The sequence below is a fragment of the Grus americana genome, chromosome 14 (assembly GCF_028858705.1).
Source record: "Grus americana isolate bGruAme1 chromosome 14, bGruAme1.mat, whole genome shotgun sequence".
NCBI classification, from domain to species: domain Eukaryota; kingdom Metazoa; phylum Chordata; class Aves; order Gruiformes; family Gruidae; genus Grus; species Grus americana.
The window spans coordinates 3,651,844-3,675,625 of NC_072865.1; the positions used below are offsets into that span (position 1 = coordinate 3,651,844).

Below are 23,782 nucleotides of genomic sequence, written 5' to 3' on the forward strand. Positions count from 1 at the left end.
TGGGCGACAGGGACGGGGCAGAGGCCTTTGCCCGTTTCGGGGCGCTGCCCGTTTTGCTGCGCCCTCCGGCCGCCAGGCGGCGCCGCAGCCGTGCGGCGGACAGGAAGTTGGGGGGGCACAGCTTCCCGCCGCGCCTCTCGTCGTCCCGGGGGCTGAGGCGCGGAATGGCCGCTGCCGTCTAGCGCAGGGCCCGCGCCGCTACCGCCGACATGGGACGGGAGTCCAGGTGAGGGCAGCGGGGGTGCCGTCGCCGCGGTCGGCCTGATCCGTGCCGGGGCTCGTGGTTCACTCGGGTGGCGGCGCGGTCGGGGTGGCTGCGTGGGGGGAACAAAGGGCGGCGGCGGGCCCTTCTGGCCAGCCCGGGCGGCGGGAACGCTGAGGGCCGCGACGGGCCGCCACGGCAGTCCCCGGGGCCGGCGCGGGGGCGAGGAGCTCGCTCTGAGGGCAGGGCTGGGTGGCTCGGGGCTCAAGGCTGGGCTTTAGGGCCCCGGCGGGCCGCGGGGCCGAGGCGCTGCGAGCAGGGTCCGTGTCCCGTGGGAGCGGCCAGGCCCCCTGCGCCGCCCGCTGCTCTGAGGAGCCGGCGTGGGTCGTGGCCGCGTGTCTGGGCCCGGCGGCGCCTGAGGGCTCTGCGTGGGGGGTCGCGGGGTACAAGCGCCTGGCTGCGGTGCGTGGCCTCGGACTAACGAATATCCCGAACCCCCGAGCTCCTCTGAGCCCGCCTGGCCTGTGCTGGCTTGTTTTAAAATAATAGCAATAGCGTAATTGGACAGGTAAGCTTTTTTACCTGGATTAGAGTTTTTTGCGTGTTCTTTTTAAGTGCATGGAGGATCACGTATCTTTTGTTCTCTTGTGTAACACCTGATTAGATGTTGTAACCAACTCTGCAGTAATGTGATCGTGTACTTGGAGTATTTTGGGTCAAGCCTGTGCTGCCAGATGATTTGGAGCTGCTCGCACCTATCAGGCTTTAAACCAAGTCCATAATTTGCAAGTGCTGTTGCGGCCTATGTCTCTGTCTCCTAGTTTGACCCAACCATTAGATTTTAACAGTACAACTGTGACACAGTCATCCCACATGCAGTTGTCCTTAAACTGCAACCGCTTCCTAGATCCATAACTGAGATTTATACTGAGAGAGATGAGTTGAAATTTTAATGACTAGCTTGGGTTCAAATTAGTGATTCAGTGAAGAGCTGGGTATGGATATGTCTGAATTAGTTTCAAACCAGCTAGGGCAGCGGTTGTTGCCGACAGGACACCGTTAGAGAGATGGGCTGTGAAATCTCCTGAGAACTGAATGCCAAACTGCTGACACTCAAGCTAGCAGGATTCCCTTGCTTATCACAGTACAGCTGCTCTTCTGATAATAACAAGGTTTTTTTCTGTTTGGGCTAAAAATAACATAAAAAGTGGTTTTAAACTTGTCTTAATTTCCTGGTTTAATACGTACAAAAAGTTTTAAAAGTGAAGAAGGGATAAGAGGGTGAGAGTGAATGGTGGGTGGAGATGGGTGGGCTGGGCTGCGTGTGCTGGAGTTGATGTAAAGAAATGTTTGTCAGATTAGGGCTTTTGAAACCTGAAATCATACACTTAGCTTTATTGCACACTGTAGAAGAAAATAAGCAAACAAAATATTTAGTTTTGTAAAACTAAAATACTAGAAAGGAGGGAGTATGGAGCAGATCCTGTGGCATTTTGTGACAGAGATGGGAAAGAAATTAGAGATACCTATTGCTGAGAGCTGTTCTTTGCATTCAGTTATACTGCTGATACGGAGAGAATATATGGATATTGTGCTGCTACTGTACTGATTCCAGATGTACATGGTACCTAAATATACCAAAGTGCTGAAATAAACTATATTATTTTTAGTGCTGATACTGTTGTAATACAACCCTGTGTGGCAATGACGAAAGGGAAAGGAGGAGGTGGGGGTCTTAGGTCTTGCCTTCTCTGCTTCCTCCTTGCCAAGCCTGGCTACCAGGCTTGGTGGGAGAAAGGGTCTGTGGGTCCTGGGCTACAGGGAATTGAAGCAAGAGGAGATGGTCACAGTCGAGAGGTTTCTGTGTGACTTGTACACTTGGCTGAAGAGTTTCTTATGGAATTCCTAGCCCTACTTTCATCCACAGTGTGGTTGGGATAAGAGAGTCTTAACGAGAGGAGAAAAAGACTCCCATGGCCATCATACACCCCTCAAGCCTTGCTAACTTCTTAAAGCTTCTGTTGTGATGTTTGATGATGTTACGGAATTTCTTTTGATGTCAGCATCATAAAGGCATTGACCATTGCGGTGTCACGTATGCCTAGGGGTTTATGTTTCCTTAATTGCAGTGTGACAGCTTTTCCATTGAGCAGAGGTATAATTTACCCAGCTTACCTGGATAAAAATGATGTATTATATAAAAAGCAACAAAGAACAGTTTTATATGTTTGACAAATTTTGAGATAGCTTCAAAGAGTCTTTGTCTCTTCCTACATGTAATGGAAATAAATGGATTTCTAAAAAGGAAAACTTTCTTGATGTTCTAGTGTTCTTATGATGGGCTTATAGTAGTACTCTAAAACCAAACCAAAAATATGACCGAGTAATCCCTCTAATTTCAGCATTGTTAGGAGTATATGTCTATTAATCAGTTTGGCAAGATTATTACAAATGTTTAGAAATTTAAAAGATAAATAATAATTCTTTTTGGCCTGTCCACCTAAATATGACAAATATCCTTTAACTGCAAATTGTTCTCACACTCATGTTCATCCTTTTTTTGTAAATTTACAATGCAGGCATTATCGGAAGCGCTCTGCGTCACGTGGCCGCTCTGGTAGCCGTTCTAGAAGTCGTTCTCCATCTGACAAAAGAGGAAAACGTGGAGAAGACAGACGTTCTAGAAGTAGAGATCGAGAACGTAGGCGTGAGAGGTCACGCAGTAGGGACAAGAGAAGGTCTCGATCGCGTGACAGAAAACGTCAAAGGTATGAGTTATCAATTCCAGTCAAAGTAGATAAAAGTGTCTGTCATCTGAGTATTGATGTTCTTCCTCTATAATTAGTTACTTTGCTGTCGTTCATGATAGATTTTACTATGCCTAACTTTTTTGCTTATTAAATGATTTCTAGCTGCTGGTCCTGGAGTTTGTAAGCTCTTAGTGGTCTTGATAATTGTTGGATTCCTTTTACAACCTGTTCCTCAATAGCAGCCTAAAATTGTACTATGATCATGTACTAAATAAATACAATTTTGTTCTGTGGCAGACGTTCAAGAAGTAGAGAAAGGGAACGGAGCCGAGAGAGAAGAAGATCCCGGAGCCGAGAGAGGAGGCGCTCTAGAAGCAGGAGTAGAGGTAGACGGTCTCGATCCTCCAGTCCAAGCAAGAACAGGAAAACAGAAAACAGGTACTTGTCTTCTCTAATTACAGTCGATGTCATAGTGACAAAATATCATAAAACTATGGGTAGCATGGAGGGAATCATCAGCTAAAACTGTGCAAAACTTTGGTTTGTAGCACAAGGAGTATATTGTGTGAATGTTCTATTATCTTTTCCCATTGCTTAATGTGTCTAACACAGTTTTTTGCGAGAACATTGCTGTAAAAGAAAAAGATCCAAGTTGTGGCAGCTAGAAAAAAAAGCAGTTCACTTTAAAGTTAAGATTGAATTTTATTCTGAAAGTTTTGTAGTGCTTCATTGTTACCTCAGGTTCCAGTACCAGTGAGTAATGTTTTGTGTCCCAGCATGTATGCCCAAATTAATAAAGTCCTGGTGCTCTCCAGGAGAGGCTACACAAGTAGCTTTTCCCAGAGAGGGGTGGTTTTAGGTCTTTCAGCCAGTACTGTATGCTCAGGGGGACATTCAGACTTCCATAGCAAGATGCTAGATCACTTTACCTTTCTCTAGAGATTCAACAAACAGGAAATGTTTAGTATCTCTTTTTTAACTGCTGTCTTCAAGAGGTGGAAAATAAACTGCGGAACCACTAGAGTATCAATTGTAAGTGTTCTGGAAATGAAGTCTGCAACTTCCCTCTTTAAAGACATGAGAAGAACAGAAGCAAAACATGTGAATTGGTGGATTGCAATAGAGTCTACGTTTCTGGTAGTTAAAGAGAATAATTCTATGAAATGGAAAGATTCTCTGGGAGGCAGTGTGCTTTGTAAGGTATTTGAAAACAAACCTGTACAGGGGGTTCATAATTTTGTTTCTCTCCAGCGCATGTGTATCCTCCCCCTGAGAAAAGCTGTAATGTTCTAAGAAATCTTTGATCTTACCTTTCAGATCAAGATCTAAGGAAAAGACAGAAGGTGTGGAAGTTTCCAAAGAAAAGAAAAAAGACAAAGAAGACAAAGAGGAGGAGAAGGAGAAGGATGCTACCACAAATACTGTGGCCACTGAGGTAGAAGCTTTTAACACTTATAAATTTAAAAGATAGAATTTAAACCAAGAATTAAGTTAGCCATGGATTACTGTATTAAGAAAAGAAAACTTGTTCTTAGAGTTGGACAAAATCCCCACTGAATGAGAGTATTCTCTTCGGTAACACAGACGCTTGTCACGGGGAATGCTTCCAGTTCTTGGCATAAGAAACATTCTTCTCAGTTCAAGATTTCCAGCTGCTTAGACCGCAAACCACAGACAGGTGTGAAGGATCTATCATTTTTCACATATTAGGTGTCAGTAGAGGAGCTGAAGTGTTTTTTGGCCTCTGGACCCAGGCAGGAATCAAAGAACAAAGGGAGGGGGAAGCTAACTTTGCCTTGTTCCCTGACATGAAAAGATGTGCCTGAATGATGAATTCCCAAACTAGCAGTTTTAGCTAGCTCTTCTACACCAGCCTGTTGTTACTAACCCTGCTTGGTTAACAGCGGCTGCACTGTCAGTGAGGGCTCCCCAGGCATAAACCAGTCAGTTTTTTACACTAGAAGGACTTTTGGAGGTAGAGGGTAACATGATAATTCTTCAGTCTTCTATGGATCGACAGCTAAAATGAGTTGAAACTCACTGGTGTGAGTTGCAGTATTTTTTCTAGTAAATAAAGGAAAGTTTAATTCATCAAGGAATATTGCTTAATTTGCTGTTATCTTAAAAATTATATATCAGCTACTGCAATGAAAAATAAAATACCTAACTGCATTTTTTTTAGTTGAAAATGTTATAGTTGGTCTTAGTATTTTCCATTTACTTCTGTTGTGATAAGTATGTGGATGTCCATTCTTCTACTGCGTGGTCACAGAAAAGTTACATTTGTTTGAAGAGAGATTTTTGTCTGAAGAAGCATAGGCTAAAGTCACTGGCCATTAATTTTCACTATTTGGTTGTTTTTTATAATAGAATTTTGATCAGAACAAGCTAGAAGAAGAAATGAGAAAACGAAAAGAAAGAGTGGAGAAATGGAGGGAAGAGCAACGCAAGAAGGCTATGGAAAACATAGGAGAATTGAAAAAAGAAATTGAAGAGATGAAACAGGGGAAAAAATGGAGTTTAGAAGATGATGATGGTATTTAACTTTTTATTTATAAGAGTTAAAGTATGTTTGTTCCTAATTATATTTTTATTACATTATCTTTAAAGCATGTAGTTACTTTTCAGAATATGAACTATAAAATAAAAAAGCCTAAATCTGGTCATGGTTTGAATTGGTTTAAGATACAATTGAGATTAACAAACTGGAGAGATTTGCATGAGGAAAAATGATACAGTAATAAAATTTAACTGTCATTATTTGGGTAGACTAATAATTTAACACACGTGAGCACTTTTCTCTTTCCCTGTCTGCTTTATTCCCATCTTTCTTGCTCGTATTAGATGATGAAGAGGAAACTGCAGAAGGAGAAAAAGAAGGCAATGAGGTTGAAGATGAAGAGTTAGATCCTTTGGATGCTTATATGGAAGAAGTAAAAGAAGAAGTCAAGAAGTTCAATATGAGAAGTGTGAAAGGTGGAGGTGGAAGTGAAAAGGTACAGTCAGTTATTAAGATTTCTTATCTTTGTCTTTTAAAAATAGCTTTGTGTTTTAATATCAAAATGGCTTTGAAAAAAAAAAAGGAGGAAGTGCAAAAAAGTAAGTAGTAAGTTAGATGCACTGTTCGCCTTAATTTTAATTTCTTGGTGTTTTTATCAAGCATTATTCTGATAAAATTTCACTGAAGGAAGTTGAAAAAAAACCCCAGCATAATGCATTCAGAAGTACAAATATTCCATAGATTTTATACAGTATGGTTTTTGTTTTATATGATAGCACAATCATTTTTCTTAACTTTTTTAATAGAAATCCGGACCAACTGTTACCAAAGTAGTAACCGTGGTGACAACCAAAAAGGCAGCTGCAGAGTCAGAAAAGAAGAAAGGGGAGCTCATGGAGAACGACCAAGATGCAATGGAGGTAATGGAAGTTTCTTGTATTTCTATTGTGAAAACACAGTGTGCCTCTTGTAAGAGGCAGGAGAACAAGGATAGTCCTGGGATTTTTCCATCTCCTAAGAGATAAACATTTAGTTATTTAATTTGCAGAAGTATGGTCACAAGATTTTTGATCTTACGCAGTTTCTTATTACTTGTACCATATTTTTTCCAGAAGTTGCCATCACAGCTTTATTGTTCAGAGGCAGTGTTACACAGATGAGACCTGAATGAGTGCATCAGGTTGTCTGGCTTTGGGATTGTTCTTAGTATGACTGGGCTGGTGGATCTCACATGTAGTGTGCATTGAGTTCACATGTCTGAAATTGGGCAGGGATCCTGGTGATCCTGTGTGTGAATGACCCATGAGCTAGTATAGAGTGTTTATGTGTGCAGCTGCTCAGTCTGCACAGTGAGTCGCATGTATCTAATCTAAAAAAAAAATGGAGTTTGTGTGTTAGATTTCTGTTGAATTTCTTTGTAAGTATAAATAATATTAATTTCTGGAACATCTGTAAGTTATGGATCATCAAAACACTTCATAAATCATAATGAGACATCTCTGAGCACAAATGAGAAGTAGATGTTCTCATTTTACAGTTTGGGAAACAGTAGAAAGGAGTTTTGGTTCTGCCTAGGGCTACAAAATGTTATGCCAAGTCATCTGTTCTAGTAGATAGCAGCCTAAACCAAATTTATAAGCATTTGCTGTTACACTGGCTGTGAATAACAAATGTGATATAGTAGGAAGAGGTGCTACAAGTACGTAAACGTCACCTGCCCTCTCTGGATGTGGGTTCGATGAACTGGTAGATCTCCCTGTAGTCTTTACAGTATGCAATTTCTTGCATGTTGAGCAGTGGCAGATCAGCATGAACATTGAATTTTAACAGAACAATGTTTTGCGATTCTCACAGAGCCGTCTTAATGACTGGACCTGAACTTCTCAGAATTACTCTTCTGTGTCCAAACTGCCTTCATAAAATGCTTTTAGGAGAACAGGAATATTGAGAACTTACTGTGGTTCTATGTGGTGGTGTGGGCCCGAATAGCTGTTAAGGGTGTGGGGGTGGTGCTGCCTGGGAGGTCTTAGAGAGACACAGCCTTGCCCAAGTCATGGACTAGATACCCTGCTAGTACCGTAGCTCAGCTAGGTCACGCTGAGCTCTGTTGCTGCAGTTCTGCTGGTAGTAGTACTTGACTAGTGTAAAGCTGAGTTGGGTGCATCTGTCAGAACTGAGACTGTAGTGGGACACAAATCAGCGGTATGCCAGCTGGACTTTTTTTTTTATCTTTGTATTTTCCTCTTACTATCTCTGCTGTATGGCAGCGATTATTTCTAAATGACGAGGCTGGTAGTTAGTATTTGTAAAATCATGGAAGTGACACAGAACACAATGAAAGTTGACATTTGGGAGAAACATGAAAGAAATAGATGAAAGAACCTTCTTAAACTGAGAGTGGGTTTTTGGTATCTGGTCTAATAGGGTAAGGAGTAACTGTTGCTTCTGGTAAAGTTCCTCTATAAATGAAAAACCAGAGCCTCTCAGAATACCATTCATACTAATTTACACACAAATTATAATCTATACAGTATTCCTCGGAAGAAGAGGAAGTTGATCTTCAGACTGCCCTGACTGGCTATCAGACCAAGCAGAGAAAGCTGCTAGAACCAGTGGATCACGGAAAGATAGAATATGAACCTTTCAGGAAAAACTTCTATGTTGAAGTACCAGAACTGGCTAAAATGACTCAAGAAGGTAAGGACAAATACAAGCAGAACACCTTGGGTACTATTGAAGAATGACAGATTTTTATGTGCAAAGAAACAGTAAATTCTTTTGGAGTATAAAGAGCACTTGGAGCCACTTGGTAATCAAAAACACTGAATCAGTTAGATTACTATTATTGATAACTTCATATAATTATATATGAGGCTTTGTTAGAAAAAATTACCTGAGTCCTTTCCACCTACCTCCTGTATTTATGTGTAACAAGCTACAAGCTGTTTTTCTGGTGGTGATAAAGTTAGCATTTCATGTTCAGGGACAGATCAAGAATATTTTGATCAAGGTAGTAGAGAAATGTCAAGTTTGACTCTGTTGTAATGCAAACTATTTCAGAGGTGAATGTGTACAGGCTGGAGTTGGAGGGAATTACGGTCAAGGGAAAAGGCTGCCCCAAACCAATAAAAACCTGGGTACAGTGTGGCATTTCCATGAAGATTCTCACTGCCCTCAAAAAGTAAGCAAGCACTTTATGATCTATGTCATGCTTAATTTTGCTGACTGTGTTTTATCACACGTTTATGAGAAAAAACTTTGTTGCGTAATGCGACATGTCCATGTTTGTAGATGTTACATATATAGTCATCAGAGGGTTTATCACTTGGGATTGAACTGTTGTTATGAATGATTCCTTCTGCCATTTGTGTCATGCTTTTGCTGCTCATTTTTAAGCTGTATTTTTTGAAGGGCACTGATATGTATATGTAAATATGAATATGCAAATTTTTAGCAGGACTTTGTGATTCAGATCTGTCAAATCCTGGTTTGTTCTTAAAATATCTTTTTTCCCTTTCTTTAAGACATGGCTATGAAAAGCCCACTCCCATTCAAACCCAGGCTATCCCAGCAATTATGAATGGACGTGACTTGATTGGCATCGCTAAAACAGGAAGCGGAAAAACTATTGCATTTCTGTTGCCCATGTTCAGACACATTATGGATCAGAGAGCGTTAGAAGAAGGAGAAGGTCCCATAGGTACAATGCTTTTCTTCTCAAAATCGCTATTTAAATAAATAAAAACTCGAGTGTGTGCTTTAGAAGGGTCTTCGTTTCTTCTCTTGGTCGCAGGGAGGAAAGCTAACTTACTAATGTCCATTAATGAGTGGCTTTTTTTTAGTTAATTAATGATCACTGTGCTATTTAATGTTGTTTGTGATCACTGTGCTATCTGATGTTGTTTCAAGAGCACATTCATGTTCATGTGTCTGGAAGGGAGACCTTACTCCTTTGATTTTTGAAACTTTGACCAGATTTCCACCCCATCCTCATACTGTCCTGATTCTCTTTTTTTTTTTTAAAATTACATTTTTTAAATTACATGCAAGTAAATTGCTCTAAACATCATTACAAAAGATTCCTTTTTATTGTATAAATAACAACATCTCTTGTATTACAATGTCTGATGAAAATGCTTTGCTTTTCAGCTGTCATTATGACACCTACTCGCGAGTTGGCTTTGCAGATTACCAAGGAGTGTAAGAAATTCTCAAAGACACTTGGGCTTCGAGTTGTCTGTGTTTACGGAGGAACAGGAATCAGTGAACAGGTATGCAAAAAACACACCTTGCTTGTCAAGTCACTCTTGAACTTCATTAGCTAATGTTACTTTTGCAGTGAATTTAGTTCCTTTCTCTTTCCCGTAAATCCAATATGTTTGCAGCCTTTGCTATGGATTTTCTCTGTATGAATGGTAGTAATGCAAAAGCTTAAGTGTTTCCACATAAGTTAGCCTTAAACATACTGATCTCCTCGAGTTCCCCTCAAAAGCCAGAAAACATTAACTGTGGTTTATTGCATTATCAAATATTGCATGTTAGAGTAATTTAGAGATTAATTTCAGGAGTTCCTCCCCACCCCTGTTTATGGAAACAGGAGTGACCCTCTGTGATGGAATATGGTTTATTTAGTCTCAGTTGTATATATGATATAACATGTGACATTTCTTCTAGGCCGTTAACTGCATAGAAGTCATATCCCCGTTATAACTACTTTGAGTGATAGAACTTAGCTTGTCAGAGATGACTCTCTTGGAAATCAAAATTTTCCAAAGACGTAGCAATTTCTTTAGGTAAAATCTTTACATAAACAATTCATGTTAGTAGAACAGCTGTATTACAGTGTATGTTGTTTTCTTTTTTTGCAAGGTGTTACATGTTTAAAAAACCCCAACCACACCACAAAATAAAAACCCACTCTAATAGTTTGTTTACTATGTTTTAAAATCAGATAGCTGAACTCAAAAGAGGTGCTGAAATTATTGTTTGCACACCTGGACGTATGATTGACATGTTAGCAGCTAACAATGGTGAGTAGAAAACCTTTTCCTATGGAGAATTTTTTATATTTGTTGTGTAATTCTAACAAATTCAAAAGATCATGTATTTTGATAAATGGTCTTATGGAATTTTCTTATATCTCTTCAGGCTGCACTATCTAGCTATTGAGAGTATATATATATATATATATATATATAGCACTAATAATAGCTTTAATCCTATATTGATTTGACTTTTTGGGGGAGGACAGGAAATACTACATTCGTGAAGAGTTTCTGAAAATGTTTATCATTGTTAAAATGTGGTGGTCCAAATTTTTTTAACTTCAAGTCATTTAGATAAAGGTTATATAACAGTTGCTTTCTTTGTCTGCCCATTGATCCTTAATTATTGTTAGTGTAGCTCAGCAGTTACCCACTTTTACCTAAGAGTGTCTGACTCTGCCTTTATGTGTTGGTTATAAAAACCAACCAGGCAAAGAAGCCCTCCCTAAATAATTGTTCAAAAGTAAAAGAACTGACCTTACATCAAATATTCAGATTGATTAAACTGAGCCACTGCAGCTTTAAGAGGTTTTGTCCTAGTGTAACCATTGCATGCTTATTAGATAAAGTTTTATTATTAAATTATTCCACATCAAAACCTCTACTAAACTGTTGACATTATTTAACTTCTGTGGAAAAAGTACCTTCAAGACATATAGAACTGGGCTTCCAAGACTTAAATCGTCAAAGGTAGGTACATTAATGCTGTTCCCAAGTAATTTTACAAAGTTACTATTTGGGGATGAAAGTGTTAAGATGTTAAATAGATATGTAGATTTTAAGAAATACTTATTTTGTTCCTTAAGTATGAATTCCCTATCTTAAAAAACTGCAGCGCTAAATCTCTAAAAAATAATTTGAGGATTCAGCTACAATTTGCTGAAGCCAAAAGGACCAAATTCTACTGTAGTTTGATAGGCACAAGCCTGAGTAATAGTTGTAGAAAATGTGAAAGATCTGTTCCATTCTGAGAGTGTTTGAACAGTGTCACTCCACAGTTGTTTGGAACTGAATGTGTTCACATGTTTATATCGTTTGAGAATATGATTCTTAAATCCTTGAGTTAAATCCTTCTCATGGAAGGGAATCTCTTACTAGTTGTTTGGGAAGGGTGCTAATTATCCTGTCCATCATAGTTCCAAAATGTTCACAGATATACACCTTTGCTTATTTTGTTTCCAGCTGTCCCAGAGTTTGGGGTGGTTCTTAATTTAAAATTTAGTAGTGTTACTGGGTAGGGTTTATTCTTTATATATTCTTTTTGAAGAGACTACTTACTCTGTTTTATGCATATTATTAGCAGTTAACTAGAATTAGTGTGATTATCCTCAAATAGTTATTTGTAGCTCCAAGGAATCATTACAGATTATATGTATAAAAGGAATTTTTCTGAGGCTGCAACAGTTAGCACTGGACTTTGCCTTCCACACATGCGCTGTAATCTCTAATATGTTTTTTTCTAGGTGGCGCTGTCAGATAATGGCTGATGTGGCTCCTTGCTTCATCTCAGTCTTAGTTTTATGATGTGTTTTGGCGAGGGCAGTTTTCTGAATTTTACAGGTTCTTCTGGCCCTATGATGGTATGCAAGAGAAGAGTTTGACAAAATAAAGGGCCTTGTGCATACTTACACATTTCCCAGAATGTATATGTGATTAAAATGAGAACATTAAAATTCACGTTTAGTGAATTTTTTTAAAAAATAATTAATGTCTTTGTTAGAAGATAGTGAGACTATATAACATTAAAAAAAAATATTCCTGAGGGAAACTACATTTCCATTTGATTTTGTTTCCCATGTGTTTTTTCCTCTCCTTTCACAGGTCGGGTGACAAACCTCCGGAGAGTCACATACGTTGTACTTGATGAAGCAGACAGAATGTTTGACATGGGTTTTGAGCCTCAGGTAATTAATGAGAGGAGTGATATTGCCACAAGATGTTATTTTCCACTCAAAATATTTTGCCATGCTACGTTATTACACTGCAAATGAATGTTCGAAAAGATGCGCTACATATGGACAACAGTTTAAACCAACTCTTTAATTTTTCTACTATCCTCACGTGCTTTGTTTTCAATAGTTCTTACGTAGCTTAGAATATGGTTTTTCCCTAATATGCTTCCTTTTTTTACACACTTGTTTTGGATACTGTGGCCATGTTGTAGCCCTATGTAATGCCTGGACGCAGGTGTCGTATCAGTAGTTGTAGGCTGCTTATAAAGCCTTTGATGCCTTCTGGCAATGTCCTGCAGGAGACAGGAACAAAATGTTGGAGACAGATTACTTGCTGGCAGCTTTGGACATCCAGGACTCTTTCAAGCGTCATCAGGCTATATTGTCCTCCAAAACTAGGAAGACATCTTTATTTCATCTCTTGAGCTGTTGGGTTTCTGCTGCGTGTCTTAAGATTTCTTACCGGGTTGCATATTGCCACTCAACTTCTTGAGTCCAGCAAGTTTTGGCTGTATTCCCATGCCAGCACCTAGGTCCCACAAGGAAATCCATAAGGAAATGCATTGTCTGTGTAGTGCAGATCCCACCGAACTTTAAAGACAACAGCTTTGTATGCGTGTAAAGTTCAATTACAGCACTTGGGTACTAACAGGGAATGTTCTCTTAAACCAGGTTATGCGCATTGTAGACAACGTCAGGCCTGACCGTCAGACTGTCATGTTCTCTGCTACTTTTCCCAGAGCTATGGAGGCATTAGCTCGGAGAATCCTAAGTAAACCGATAGAAGTGCAGGTCGGAGGCAGAAGTGTTGTCTGTTCTGATGTGGAGCAACATGTTGTGAGTATCACGCTTCTGCCTCGCTTTTCTTCTCATTTGCTTGCAAAAGATTATTTCCAGCAGTATTGAAAATAAACCCATATACCCACACAACTTGTATTTTTAGATGTTTAATGACCTTATTAAAGATGAACTCGGAGTAAACTAACACCCCAATCTGCAAATGCAATGTGCTCACTTTTTTGTAAATGAACTTGGTTTTGCACCGCTAAGCTGAACAGCAGTTTTGCCACTAGCTGTGGACACAGCCTGAAAAAGTCATCTCCTGTTCCTAATTTTTATTTTTATGCATTCTGAATGTGTTTAATGACTTAAGATACAATTTATACTCTTTCTACTTTGCTTTTGTATGTCTTCTTCCAGATTGTCATAGAAGAGGAGAACAAGTTTTTGAAATTACTGGAGCTACTGGGACACTATCAGGAGAAAGGATCAGTTATCATATTTGTAGATAAACAGGAACACGCTGATGGGTTGTTGAAAGATTTAATGAGAGCCTCTTATCCCTGCTTGTCTCTTCATGGAGGTAATCTGCAGTCTTAAGGATTTATATTGCAACTCCAAACGAGAACATTGGTATTCAGTACTTATAAAGAGAAGTTATTTAGTTCCTGCATAGTACCAATTATTATTTCTTCCTAAGCAGACTTTGCATTATAATTGGGAAAGATATTTGTCTCTTAATTTGAAATAGACATGATAGTTCTCCATAATTACTCTTTATTGTTCCCTGTGAGATGTCATCAGATGCCAAATCTTGTCTCTGTGCAACAGGATTGTGACTGAGAGTTAACGCCTCTCAGGGAATATTATTAACTACTTGCTGTTGTAGAGTAGTGAATGCCATCGGGGCAGTATTATACGATATTTTTATTTTAGATTCCACAATAATAGCAGCTATTGTTTCACTTTTCTGCCATCAAGTAGTAATATAATGGAAGTAGTTTTGTAGCAAGAGGAGGAAATCTCTTTAGAATATTGTCCATCCCAGAGTATTTTAAAACTTTCTATATATAATGCTCTTGAAAATACAGTAACCAGTAAATACAAAACCACCATTCATTTAGTGCAACAATGGAAGAGGGGAAAATATTCTTGTTCTTCTGAGATTCATGTTGCCTTTAGAGAACAGCCAAAGCTTCCAGATGAGGTCTCAGCTGAATATAGGAAGTGAAATAGAAAATAAACTTTTGAGGATCTTGGTATGGGAAAGCATCTTTTTGTAGTGGAAAAACAAAAAGTTTGGTTATACTGGATAATAGACTGAGAGGTTTATTATTCTGGCTGATGTATGTTGCCTGTAAAAGTGCGAATGTCTTGAAGTTTTATTTGCTTAGGCTTTTGGTTGAAGTTGGAGGGCGCTTTGACCTGTGTACAAATTCTTTTGGCTCAAAGCAGAGCTTTATAATTAAGTGGTTTGTCTGGTTTCTTGCAGGTATTGATCAGTATGACAGGGACAGCATAATTAATGATTTCAAGAATGGAATTTGCAAACTTCTGGTTGCCACATCCGTAGCAGCAAGGGGCTTGGATGTAAAACAGTTGATGCTGGTGGTCAATTATAGCTGTCCCAACCACTATGAAGATTATGTCCACCGAGCAGGCCGAACTGGACGAGCTGGCAATAAAGTATGTATACTGGTTGCCTGTTTTGGTTATTACTGAAAATTTTTCCGTATTTTTTGCTTGATCAAGGTGTTCCCAAGGGATAGCTACAAAGGGAGGAATAGTTTACATTATTGGTGGGAAGAGGGTTTTTTCCTTCAGAGTGCATCTAAGTTTTTTGAGTGATCATGTGTAAAATACATTCTGAATTTTAGCACTATGAAAATTGGACCTTACATATTATTCTGATATATGAATGTTCTTTTAAGTCCCATTTGTGGCTGCAAGTTTGGGTGTTTTTCACTGTTGGCAATGTGCCCTATTAAATTCATAAGATTTTATTTTCCAAACTTTTAACCATGACAAGATTGAAACGAAAGACTTCAGTTTCTACCATCTGTGGTTGATTACCTCTGTATCAGCTTCCTGGAAAATCACGTTACTCATTCTACATTCCCGCTAAAAAAGTTTACACGTGAATATCATGGTTACCTTTATTGACCAGAGCAACAGCATCTGTACAGGGGTGCTTCAGTAAATTTAGAGATAAAGTGTCTTTAGAGATTTTTCTTTATTATCTTTTAAATTCATTTTGACCAGGGGTATGCGTACACATTCATTACTGAGGATCAGGCACGGTATGCTGGTGATATCATTAAGGCTTTGGAATTGTCCGGGAATCCAATTCCTACTGATTTGGAGAAGCTCTGGGCTGACTTCAAAGACCAACAGAAGGCTGTAAGTAATTCTTCCTTCTGTAGTGGGCTTTGGTCTGGGTTTAATGCATAGGCACGTGGGTCAAGTTGTGCAGCACGCGTATGTGAGTCATCTCTCTGACTTCATTGAGAACACATAGGTATGCTTAGGTAAGCGTGTAAGTGTTTTCAAGATCGGGATCTTGAATAACATTATAGGACTGTTCTTGAGAACTTAAATATTGTCATCTGGTATGTGATGGAGAGACACCTACTGTGTGAGGGGCACTTGGCTTTTATAAAAATTTACATAAAAGAGAATGAAGTTCTTTCACAGAATTTGTATTATTATTTCTAGAGCTCTCGCCACCAGAGGATCTTGCTCATGCAGAGAGGAGTCACTTCAGAGCTTTTCTGATATAAAAACTGCAGGGTTTTTTTTTTTTTACTGCATTTGAAAAGAATTTAAAATGCATACTTACAGAACATCCCAATAGTGTATTGTTTCTATCTGCTGAATTAACATAGCTTTTTTATTACACTTCATTGTAAAATACAGATTTTAAGTTGGAATGAAGAGCTTTCTAAATGTGCAAGAATTTGCTTTTTAAAATAACTAACTTCATAATTATTTGTGTAGTTATTTTATGACTATTGGAATTGGGATTTTAAACTTCTAAGTATGAAAATACATGTTTTTATTTTCAGGAGGGAAAGCTGATTAAAAAAAGCAGTGGATTCTCTGGCAAAGGTTTTAAATTTGATGAGACAGAACAGGCTTTGGCTAATGAAAGAAAGAAGCTACAAAAAGCAGCTCTTGGCTTGCAAGATTCAGATGATGAAGATACAGCTGTTGACGTAAGCACCTGCAAATAAGATTGAAGTTGCTTAAGAATTTCCAAGATATTTGGGGTTTCCCCAGCAGGTTACATAACATGTTGAAGAATGTAACAAAAATCCGTGTCCTGTGCCACTGATTGAATTAGTTAAATTCCATGAGTAGATCTGTATTTATTCTTCGATATAAAAGAGATATAGCTATGAAGATCAAGATCCATGAAGATCTTGAAAATCTCTTACTGGTGGTTTATACTTAATATATGTAGTTATGTAAACGTCACAAATTCTTTTCTTTATAAGATTAATCTTGTGTAAATGAAATAGAACGATTGCCCTCAATTACAAACATTTTTTACTTGCAGTGTTTTAAAGAAATTCATAGTAACCTGTTCTATTTCTAAATCCTTATTAGATTCCATTCTTAATGTTTGTTAGATTCCTTTTTGTGACCTTGAAAGTAAACACTATGTTCAAACTTTTTCCTGATGATTAGATCATCTGCTCCTTTTGTTGAGTTGTAGTTCTGGGCAGGCTTCTACCATTCATACGAGATTTATTTCTTTAAAAGCACGTAAACTAAATGCTCCTTAGTGTTTTCTTTCTTTCGGATGATAAGATTATCTAATGGTAAATGCAGTGATGTAATAACTGCTATTTTCTTTAGATTGATGAACAAATTGAAAGCATGTTCAATTCGAAGAAAAGGGTAAAAGACATGGCAGCACCAGGAACATCAAATGCTCCTACACCGTCAGCCGGGAATGCAGAAAAATTGGAAATTGCTAAAAGATTGGCTTTGAGAATCAATGCCCAGAAGAATCTTGGAGCAGAGGCACAAGTATTGGTCCCCTTCCACTTCAAGGTCAGACTCTTTACACAGCAATTTTTTTCTTTCTCTTTTCTTGTCTTTTTTCTTTTCTTTGTTTCAATAAAGGTTGATCAGTTCTTTGTGTGGTGGCTGCCATTTTATTTAGTGTTTCAGCACATTTAGCTCATTTGTGCTGGGCTAACTCAGATATAAGTTGTAGGATTTATAATTGAGCTAATACGATAATAAGATTTAATACAGAACTGGAGATGCTTTGTCTGCCCTGGCAAAGAGTTAATTCGTTACCGATAAAATGACACAGTTAGGTTTTGTCAGCTTTAGCAGAGTTGCAGAACATCTTTCTCTGCTGAAGCATGTAATACACTACCCATTTAGATTTAGGTTAACGTGGTCTGGAATGTCCAAAGGTATTTTGAGCTGAAGATACAAAAGTCCAGTCAGATCTTTTCTATGCAGGTGTGAGGGGAGTTACTGAGAGGAAGGAAAGAAGAGAAAGAGAAGTTTGGAGATGTTATGTGGACAGTTATATATACATGAAGCCTTGTTGGTCTATATGGGACTTCTTTTGGCTGCCTTGCTCTTAACACGGACCTGGTTTTTTACAGGATGTGATGCAGCAGGCTACAAATGCTATCCTGAGGGGAGGCACGATTCAAGCTCCTACTGTATCTGCCAAGACCATTGCAGAGCAACTGGCTGAAAAAATCAATGCTAAGCTCAATTACGTACCCATAGAGAAGCAGGAGGAAGAGAAACAGGATGGAGGACAAAACGAATCCTTTAAGAGATACGAAGAAGAATTGGAGATCAATGACTTCCCACAGGCAAGTCACCATTTTGCTGTAGTCAAGTGTAAACAACCATTATTTAACAACAGCTATCTTCATAGATTAGGCTGTGATCGTACCAATTATTTCCTGTCAGAAATAGCTTTGCCTTCAGGCTAAGGCAGTGTGAGCTTCTCCAGTCTTGTCCTGAGTCCTCTGACTTTGAATGCCAGAGCTCCCCATGACAAAAAAAATCGTCTCAATTTACAAGTAACTTATAACAATCTACTAGACGCTTTCTAGTAATTTCACTGTCAAAATTAGTGGAATGCATTTATCATAGTGAAGTACTTTTGAGGATATGGTAGAGATTTGGGACAATTTTTGCAGGGTCCTGAACAACAACTGACAGTGTTTATTCCTTAGGCTTTATTTATGGAGATGTTAAGATTTACTTATTTTTGTCTTTAACCAATGAACTGTGTAGAAATAAATAGCGTTTATTTTGTTAAAGGGGGTACTTGCAGCCATTAACAGTGTATGTTTGCCCTTGAAGTCTATTCCTGTACACAAAGTCCTAAATAAAATACTTGAGCACTGCTTCAGAAAATCATAAGAAAAACTCACAAATTTTAAACTTTGAGTGTAGCAAAATGGCAGGTCTTTAGAGTTCTTGCTTCGGTAGTACTATGCATCCATTCTCTTTTCTCCTTTTTCCATAACTTTGTCTTGCTGACACAAGAGGCAGATATTTTTAAAATAAACTTGCAGAAAAATAACTGGCTAAAATTGCAATCTCCATTTTTAAAGTAGAATGCTGTGACTGATTTTCACAATGCAGTGTTCTTGTTTTTTGTCTAAAACGTCAGCTAACCTCTGGATTGTCATTTTGTGTGATGCCTTTTTTTCTATTTGTTGATCCTCCCATATCCTTTACCTCGCAGACTGCCAGATGGAAAGTTACCTCCAAAGAAGCGCTCCAGAGGATCAGCGAATATTCTGAAGCTGCTATTACAATCAGAGGAACTTATTTCCCTCCAGGCAAAGAACCCAAGGAAGGAGAACGAAAGATTTATTTGGCTATAGAAAGTAAGTATTCTTTTTAGAAATGTTTCAATTAAAGGTATGAGTCTAGTTTTGTAATTAGACATGGAATCTCTGTAGTCGTAGTGTCTGGATGCTCAGTTACAGACCCACTGTAGTTACTTTGCAAATTAATATAATTACTAAAGAAACACTCGTTTATCTTAATATACTTTGCCAACAGCATCACAGAGATGCTTCTCCTGAGAAGACTGACCTGCCACAGAACAACAGGAAACACATATAGAGTCAGTTTGGAGGAGAGGGAAGGAAAAAAGAGGGGGAAAAAATCAGAATAAGTACAAAGATGTCTTGTGCCAGTGTGAAATAAGGAAGAAAATGGAATTGTGTGGGGTTTGGCTGTTAAAGGTATAAGAAATTACATCAACTACTACAACAAAGACTTTGCAAATCTCATGATGGTTGAGTAGTTTTTCTCAAAGAAACCTCTAATCCTGGGTATTTGTGAATAGTGTGATTTATGACTGACTGTTTTAAGTATCTTCCTTAAAACAGAACCGTCTAGCTGTGGCAGTCTGCACAATACTAGAATGTTCTTCACCAAATAGTTGAGGATATTCAGCAAGTTTTAGAATGTTTCTGAAAACAGCCAGCAATGCTTATTCTGTAGGCTTCACATACAGGATGTGTTTAAGGTGGTAATTTTATTTTTTTTGTCTTCAGGTGCCAATGAACTGGCTGTACAGAAAGCAAAGGCAGAAATCACACGACTTATAAAAGAGGAGCTTATCAGATTGGTGAGTGAAGTATCCAGAGTGCAGAGGGAAAGTACCTTAATTTATGCTTTGTGAGATTGATTTCTACAAATGTTGACGCTCTGGCATACGTTTTTACTAATATCAGGGACTGGAGCCTATAGATCTCAAAAACACTGTTCCATTGAACAGCCTAGAAAATAGGTGTTCTGTCAGCCAGACATACAGCTATCATCAGCCAGCAGATGGAGATAACACCTTAACAGAGCTTTTTCAGTGAAGTTAGGTCCAAATAAATTTCCTAATTTCAGCACCATTGGGCTGAATGAAGAGAATTATTCCCCTTATTTTAATAATTTTAATACTTTATATGTGTCGAGAGATTTGTTTTGCCATAGCTTTACTGCATACCCAGCTAATAATCAGCTGTGTTCAACACATGATGTTTTCGAATAAGATGTTGTCTTGAGAAATCCTATTTTCAGTTCTCTGGTTAAAGAAACCTCAGCTTTCTCTTGAATAATCTTCAGTGATCCCACATTAGACTTGACAGCGTCTTTGGCTTTTTCTCTTAAGTAGCCTTTCACATCAGCAGTCGGTTCCAGTGGTCCTGCTGAGCCATTATTGATAGTTTTGTTTCTTTTTCAAAATTGTTGACCTCCCCATAAAAATGTTTTCCAAAGGAAGGAGATTGCTAGGGAACTGTTTATTCACGTGTAACGTGGATTTATTGTTAGTGGGGGTTTACTGCAATTCATTTATACATTTTCAATTTTAACTGTGATTATTCTCTCCTTTATTTGCAGCAAAATTCATACCAACCAACCAACAAAGGAAGATACAAAGTTCTATGAGTATTTGGAGTTATCTGTCTGCCAGTGGCTGGTGCGTGAAACTTTGTGGCTTCTGTTGTTTTTGCTGTTTACACTGCTTATTGTAAATTAAGAATTTTTTTATTTTGTCTTGCGGACATTTTTTAACAGAAAATTGATACTTGCCGAAACATCTTAATTCTCTCCACTAAAGTTATCAGTCTTAAAGCAGACCAGTTTTGGCGGAGCATGGTTTAATTTAAAAGTGCAGTTTATATACTTTTCATCATAAAGAATATAAAATAAAACAGATTTTAATTTTCCTGACAGACTATTCTGTTAAGTAAATGAAACAATGTTGGGATTTGTGTTGGAAATTGTTAGAATGTACCTGCTTCATATTGTGGGGATGGTTCACGCCATATCACTTGATACTGGAAAAATGATAAAACACCAAAATAAAGGCAGGATTTTCTCCTGATCCATAGCATCTCTCTGGCTGGTTCCACACACGTTCGTTCCCTGTACAAATGCCCCTTAAGGTCAGAGAGTCTTGCAGTGATCAGAGTAGAGAATTTTACCTGGAAATACTTGAGGTCTAGTTTTAAGATCTTCATAGCCTTTTCACATCCCATTTTGTCTTTATCGTCCGGGTAATAGAATAAACTCTTTGGGGGTTTTGTAAAGTGAAATGTTTTGTAGTATGAAAATAGATTTCCTGGTGGTTTTTTTTTCTAAACATCAGAATTTTAGGATTTTTTTTTTCCTCATTCTCTGACATAAGAATGAAAGCCTGTTTAGTTTAAAAGGAAATTCTCAGAAAAAGAAAGAAACTTCTTTTGTAATGAAATATGACTTTGTCACTTTTTTATAGTGTTCTTATATATACATTTAATGTGATTTCCCCCCCTGGGGTTGTCGTCTTTATTACTGTTAGGACATGGCTTTACATAAAAATGAATAATGACATTTACGAGTGAATTCCACAAATAGTGACTGTCGTTGCAGGCAGTAAGCTACTGGGACAGGCAAGACCTTTCTTTTTGAGGTCTCATCCCCTTAACCGCTACTATTCACAATGGACGCTTACTACTCTTAGCATTTAGCTTTCCTGTCTACTTACCTGGAGCCTGCGCGGTAGCGATTTCAGTTGTCTCATTCTAGCAGATGCACGACTTTGGAGATGATGACTTCCAAAGGGACTTTTGTAGAAAGCTTTTCTTACCTGACACATTGAGAAGAAATGTGTTGTTTTAAAACAGCCGTGTATATACTGCTCTAACCCTGGTGAAGACAAATCATACAACCTGCATCATGGCTATGTAAATTCACAGCTTCTGTTTCCCAATTTCACGTAATTTAAATTACTATTTCTGTTTGCATACAACTGTCTGTTACTCTAGTGTCAGCGTACCTTACTTGCAATACAGCAAAGGAAAGAAATGATTATACTGAATTCATGGTATACATTGAGGGTAAGAACGCCCAATGCTTGCCAATATTAATACATTGAGTAGAACAAAGAGAAGCAGCACACACAATAACACTTCTCAAATGGAAATCTCAAACTAAAGCTCTATGGTTCCCTTTAAATACATCCAGTTTCCTTCTGTTAAGAACTGGGTTTTGATATGTTTCATACAACTTGTTTGTCAAATTGTCTAACTTTTGACAGTGTCCCCCCAGAAGAGTGACAGATTTTGATGTATTTAATGAAGAGCACTTTTAAGTTGACAGTCTGACACTTCTTAAAAAGTCTTGTTTCAAAATGTTCATATATATATTGATTTCTCCTAAAAAAGGCATGATGGAGACATTTTTGTGATTTCCAGCTTTGCACTGTTGGATTTCAGAGATGCAACAATGTATAATCTTTAACTTCCTGGGGTTTTTAAATGCAATGTCAATATTCCTATGTTTTTTAAATTCCAGCAAAAATAAAAAATAATTTCAATGTATATTTTTCAGAAACTGTCTTTCTGAATAGCTCATCTGTTTTCTGCACTTACATTGCTTCTGCGTTTTTTTTCCTGTGACAGTTAACCTTGTACTTTTTTGAGTAGGGAGATGTGTACAGTAATGAGTGCTTGTGTTTTTCTGCTAGAAATGCAATGACATGCAGCTCAGTCTCAGTTAAGAAAGTTACAGTGAAGGTATTTGGATATATGAAAACAGGAGTGAAATGCAGATAAGCCAGAGGAGAAGAAACTCTCAAATTAAGAAATACACAAGGAAAAAAAAAAGTGCAAAGAAGATGAGAATAAAAGTTGGGAGAAGACACAAGTAATGAAAAATGTTATATTTAGTTCTTTCCAAGAGTTTTGTGGATATAGACAAGTTCTTTATAAACATCACAGGTTGGCTGCTTTCCAGGGAATCTGCCCTGCGCAGAGTCCTCTCCCCAGTTGTTAGATGAGCACAGGGATGCTGAACAATTTTTTTTAATACACATAAGCAGAGCTTGTTCTGTTATCTGGCCGAGGCGATACACGGCCAGCTTTCTAGGTTGCCTTATGTTCTCAGTGCTCAAGTAAAGAGTGGAATTTTGGGTGGCTGCTACAAGTGTTTGATACTGGATCATGAATGAGTTTTCACAGTGTTACCATCATGGAGTGGCTGGAGGCAGAGAGGGAGAGGCCTGTGCCACTGTTTTCCTTGGCAACCTCCGCCACAGCCCGAGGTCCTAGCCACGGCACGGCTCCTCTCAGTATCAAATGGGCAGAGGTTTTTGTCCTAGCCAGGAAAACAGGAGATGAGGCCTAAATCCAGTGTTCTGCATGGGGAAAAAAAAATTCACAGCATGATGAAAAATGTGATCACGCTTTAGAATTTTATACTAACCTAACTACATTGCATGTCATTGCCACCCCTTGTTTCATTCAACAGGCAGCTTGAGGCCTATTTTTACAGCATAAAGACTAACATGTAAAGTTGTAACCAAAATGTAATGGGTGTAGATCACAGCCTGGCATGTTCCCTAACTGTTCCCTGGCCTGGCTGCTTGAGATTTTACTTGTACAATTAAAGCGGTGCAGTCTACTTAATGTGCATTTGGCTGCTAATTGAACAAAAGATTCTGAGGCTCAAAGTGCCATCTGTAGGAGCTTTTCTCACTAGAGTCTTTCATGTGGAAGACAAAAAAATAAAGA

At 38.4% G+C, this 23,782-nt stretch overlaps 1 protein-coding gene across 1 annotated transcript; it reads left to right on the forward strand.

Moving 5' to 3' along the window:
* The first annotated feature begins 114 nt into the window (after positions 1–114).
* Positions 115–22,591, forward strand: DDX46 (DEAD-box helicase 46). Its single transcript, XM_054841888.1, has 23 exons — positions 115–226; positions 2,782–2,970; positions 3,250–3,390; positions 4,270–4,387; positions 5,323–5,488; positions 5,797–5,948; positions 6,259–6,372; positions 7,984–8,149; positions 8,513–8,633; positions 8,977–9,152; positions 9,602–9,723; positions 10,404–10,482; positions 12,319–12,401; positions 13,122–13,286; positions 13,650–13,812; positions 14,722–14,915; positions 15,492–15,629; positions 16,295–16,444; positions 17,091–17,288; positions 17,861–18,079; positions 18,967–19,111; positions 19,790–19,863; positions 20,628–22,591. Exons 1-23 carry the CDS (start codon positions 210–212, stop codon positions 20,673–20,675), a joined length of 3,138 nt encoding a protein of 1,045 aa, XP_054697863.1. The 5' UTR covers positions 115–209; the 3' UTR covers positions 20,676–22,591.
* Positions 22,592–23,782: the final 1,191 nt, after the last annotated feature.